Source organism: Aureococcus anophagefferens (assembly GCF_000186865.1).
Source record: "Aureococcus anophagefferens unplaced genomic scaffold AURANscaffold_13, whole genome shotgun sequence".
Classification (NCBI taxonomy): domain Eukaryota; class Pelagophyceae; order Pelagomonadales; family Pelagomonadaceae; genus Aureococcus; species Aureococcus anophagefferens.
The window spans coordinates 400852-405608 of record NW_008705573.1 but is presented as its reverse complement, the minus strand read 5'-3'; the positions used below and the strand labels follow the sequence as shown (position 1 = coordinate 405608).

General features: G+C 69.5%; 1 protein-coding gene across 1 annotated transcript; it reads right to left on the bottom strand.

Moving 5' to 3' along the window:
* Window positions 1-2770: 2770 nt before the first annotated feature.
* Window positions 2771-4369, bottom strand: ABC5 (putative ABC transporter; the record flags this gene model as incomplete). The annotated part of the gene is made up of 2 exons (XM_009039932.1): window positions 2771-3799; window positions 4028-4369. 2 exons carry the CDS (start codon window positions 4367-4369, stop codon window positions 2771-2773), a joined length of 1371 nt encoding a protein of 456 aa, XP_009038180.1.
* Between the last annotated feature and the right edge of the window lie 388 nt (window positions 4370-4757).

Genomic DNA, 4757 nt, shown 5'->3' with positions numbered 1-4757 from the left:
TGCTCCGGCGGGCGGCGCGTCCGGATCTTTCGGGACGAAGCGCTTGGAGATGAACGCTTTGAGACTCTTCCTATAATCAGTCGATGCGTACTTCTTCACCGTCGTTTTTTTCACGATGTAGTCATAGAGCTTGGCTACTTCCTGCGGGACCCCCGCGTTTTTCGCCGCGTCGACGAGCAGCTTGAGGGCGTCGAAGTCGCGCTCATATGAAATGAAGCCGCTCATCAGATGCTCACTTAGCTCTACTCGCTCACTAGGCCTCGCTGAAAGGTCGACCTTTGCCGCAACACCGCTCGCCGGCGGCAGCCCGCGCCGCACCGCTCGACGCCGCTCGACGCCGGCGTCGCCTCAATCGCCGTCGCCGTCGCCGCGCGCGCGGGCGCCCCGACCGGTGTCATGAAGCGCCGCGCCGAGGACGGCCAGATCTCGCGGGCGGCCTACGAGCTACGCAGCGAGTCGTCGCAGCAGGCGGCGCCCGCGGGCTTCGCCGTCGCGAGCAGCCGCGAGCTCGAGTCTCGGCGCCTCGTCAAGGCGTCCAAGGGCAAGGGCGGGGGCTGGGCCGGCCGCGGCGAGACGGCGCTCGCCCGCGAGCTCTACCAGACGCGCGTCTCCGCGCTCAACGCCAAGTTCGCGGCCTGGGCCGAGGGCCAGCTCGCCGCGGAGCCGGCGGTCGCGGTCCTCGAGGCCGCGCGCGACTACGTCAACTACGCGGAGCAGCTCGAGGCCCAGTTCCTCGTCGCGCACACGGACGTGTTGAGCTTCGGCTCCGGCGACTGCGGCCAGCTCGCCCACAGCAAGGACCTCGAGGACGAGCGCGACACCGTCGTGCCGCGGCCGCGGCGCGTGCTCTCGCTCCGGGAAAAAAAGGTCGTCATGCTCTCCTGCGGCGGCCTGCACAACGCGGCCTGCACGGCCGACGGCAAGTGCTACACCTGGGGCTGCAACGACGAGGGCAGCCTCGGGCGCGGCGGCGACGAGTACCTGCCGCTCGAGGTCTCCGTGTCGAACGGCGACCCCGTGACGTGCGTCGCCGCGGGCGACTCGCAGACCTTCGCCGTGACCATGTCCGGGTGCGTCTTCGGCTGGGGCTGCTACAAGGACAAGGAGGGCAAGCAGTGGTTCGACGCGCCGCCGAACGCGGGTTTGGATCCGAAAAGGAAACAAACGACGCCGCTCGAGGTCTCGCGCGGCTCGCCGCTCGCCGCCGTCGTCGCGGTCAAGTGCGGCGCGGCCTTCAACGCGGCGCTCCTGGGCGACGGCTCCTGCCTCACCTGGGGCGTCGGCGAGGTCGGCGAGCTCGGCCGGCCCGTCCGGCCCATGCGCGGCGCCGACGGCGAGTACGACAAGCCCGCGATCGTCAGCGACCACCTGAGCCCGGGCCACCTGAGCGGCCTCGAGGCGACGACCTTCAAGGCCCTGGGCTGCGGCGCCTACCATCTGCTGGCGGCGACGTCGAGCGCGCTCTACGCGACGGGCCTCAACAACTACGGCCAGCTCGGCGACGGGACGACGAAAGACGCGGCGACGCCCGTGCCCGTGCCCTTCTTCGACCAGGTGGCGCTCGCCCAGCTCGACGGCGGCCAGCACCACTCGCTGGCGCTCTGCGCCGACGGGACGCTGTACAGCTGGGGCCGCGCGGACTACGGCCAGCTCGGCATCGGGGTCGACGTCGGCGCGAAGGCGGGCGACTTCGTGACGGCGCCGACGCGCGTGCCCGTGCCGACGACGGCCGTGGGCTCCGTCTGCAGCGGCTCGAACCACTGCCTCGCGCTGTCGCGGTCCGGGGCCGTCTTCGCCTGGGGCTACGGCGACATGAACGCGCTCGGCCTCGGCACCGCGGTGGACAAGTTCGAGCCCGAGAAGGTGTCCTTCACGTCGTCCCTCGGCGACAAGGCGGAGATCGTCGTCACCCAGGTCGCCGGCGGCGGCCAGCACTCCGCCGTCGTCGCGTCCGTGAAGCAGTTCGCGCCCGGCGCGGGGCTCTAGGCGACCCGCGGCGCTAAGGGCCGCCGGATTGCTGCTTCGGGGCGAGTACTCGCTTTAGGCTACGCTCGCTTTAGGCACGCTTCAGCGCGCTTCTTCGCCGGCTCGACGGCCGTCGCGCCGTGGCAGGAGTGCATGAAGAGCGCGGCCTGGGTCGCCTTGTAGAGGACGGCGATGCCGATGAGCTTGAGGGAGTCCACGGCGAGCGTGTCCTTCGGGTGGAAGAGCGCGAAGAGCTTGTGCAGGTTCCGGAGGACCGACTCGCCGTCGCAGCGCGCGTCGACGTCGTCGCCGCAGAAGCAGTACTGGTCGCTGGGGTAGTTGTCGCACTTGTCGTAGTGGCCGTAGCTCAGGTCGCTCCAGACGAGCTGGCGGAGGCCGTAGGTCGTCGGCGACAGGTAGTGGAAGGCCCGCAGCGGCCAGACCATGTCGTCGCGGGGCACCCAGACGCCGCAGTAGAGCAGGTCGCAGTACCAGATGGTCATGTAGGCCGCCATGGCCAGCAGCGGGTGGCCCAGGCACGCGCAGCACGCCGCCGTCGTCTCGCACGCGTACTGGTGCAGCGCCCAGACGACCATGGACGACCCGAAGTTCCCAAAGTCCAAAACCAAAAACCCCGGCACGCCGAGCGCCGCGAAGGCCAGCAGGATCATGAGCGGGATCTCCAGGAGCGCCTTGGAGAGCAGGTAGGGACCGGCCCGGAGCAGCCCGTTCGTGACCTCCGTGCGCACGTAGCCCATCTCCATGTTCGTCGCGTACGCGACCAGGACCGACACCTGAGTGGAATTCACATCTTCAATCCGACTTCAATGTGCGCATCGAACCGTTTCGACAAAGGTTTCCGTGCTCTTCGTGGAGAGCTCGATGAGAGAAAAGCTCTCGTCCAAGAATGAGCCGAATCGATTTGACCGAGCTCGAGAGTCTTGAAGTTTGGTCGGGACCAGTCGTCGAATGCCGCGCGGACCGACGCCTCCGTCGGGTACACGAGGAGCCACAGCGCCGCCATCATGCGGTTCTGCACCTGGTCCTGGTGGCGCCGCCGCGCCTGGATGTAGACGATGGAGAAGTAGAGGTTGCCGGCGAAGAGCGCGACGGCCCGGACCACGAGGAGGATGGGGTCGCGGCGGATCAGGAGGCACTGGCGCCGGAGGCAGACCGCGAGCTGCGCCGGCGGCGGCGGCGCCGCGTCGCCGTCGACCTTCGCGGGCCCCCGGTCCTCCTCGACGGGCGCCCACGCGTCCAAAATCGCGTCGACCTTGGCGTCGTCCGTGAAGTCCGCGTTCACCGCGTCCAATAAGAACTCCGCGACGGACGTGTGGGGCGGCACGGCGTGGCCCAGGGCCTCGAAGTGGGCGAGGCAGGCGTCCGCCGGGCCGCAGTAGGCCGTGCGGCCCTTGGACAGCAGCAGCACGGACGAGAAGTGCGCGAAGACGCGCGCGCTCGGCTGGTGGATCGTCGACACGACGTACAGCTTGTCGGCCTTGGCGAGCTCGCGGAGGAACGTCACGACGTTGTAGGCCGCGGCGGCGTCGAGGCCCGACGTCGGCTCGTCCAGCAGCAGGCATTTCGCGCGCTTCACGAGGGCCAGCGCGATGGACAGGCGCCGCTTCTGGCCCCCGCTCAGGCCGGGCTGGAAGTGCGTGCCCACTAGCGTGTCCGCGCACGACGCGAGCCCGAGGCGGTCGAGGTGCGCGTCCGGGTCCCGCCCCGGCGCGCCGTAGAGCGCCGCGGCGTAGGCCATGGACTCGCGGCACGTCAGGTAGGGCCAGAGCTCGTCCCGCTGCTCGACGACGAAACACGACGCCCGGAATCGCGCCTGGGCAGGAAGAGTGATTCAAGTTCGCTTCAACATGAGTGTTCCGCGCGCGCGCGTTCCGGAAAAAGCATCCATGCTTCGAGATCGTTCCGAGAGATGATCGCTCGTCCAAAAATCAGCCGAAACGAGTGGAAACGGCCGAGATAGGAGCCCTTTGAAGTTGGGAATTTCGCTCTCTTTTCCTGCCCGGAACCGCGCCGCCGTGAGCTTCGCGCCGTCGATGCGCACGGCGCCCGACGCGGCGCCCGTCGCCGTGCGCAGGGTGAGCATGGCGACGAGCGTCGACTTGCCGGACCCCGACGGGCCGAGGACGGCCATGATCTCGCCGCCGCGCACGCTGCCCGAGACGCCCGCGACGAGATGCTTCGGCTCGCGCGTCGCGCGGTCCGCGACCGTGAACGTCAGGTCGTCGAAGTCGAAGGCGCGCCGCGCCTCCGGCGGCGGCGGCGGCAGCGCCTCGCCCGCCGCCTCGGCCTTCTCGAGGCGCGCGGCCGCCAGGCCGATCGCGGCGAAGCGGCCCTCCGGCTCCGGCGCGGCCGCGACGACGCGGTCCCGGTCGGCCTCCGTCATGACGTCGCCCAGCGCGTCCTCGTCGTGGAGCACCGCGCGGGGCCGGCCGGGCTCGCTCCGCAGCGCCAGCTGGAGCTTCGCGTGGATGCCGCCGTGCTTGTGGGCCTTCTCCCGCGCGTGGGCGGCGAGCGTCGCGACGCTGTCGCTCCAGTTCGCGCGCACGCGCACGGCCGTCGACGCGCCGTCGTCCGCGGGCAGCTCGACCGTGAAGATCGTCCCCTCCTCCTCCTTGTCGCAGATCAAACTCACGCCCTCCATCGTCGGGGCAGCCTTCGCAAGGGGTAATAAATAGTATGGGGTGGCAGCTCAACGAGATTATGTTGCGCGAGCTCCTCGTACTGCAACCCATCGTTTTGGGGCAATGTTGACGACTTTTGGCCGGGGACTT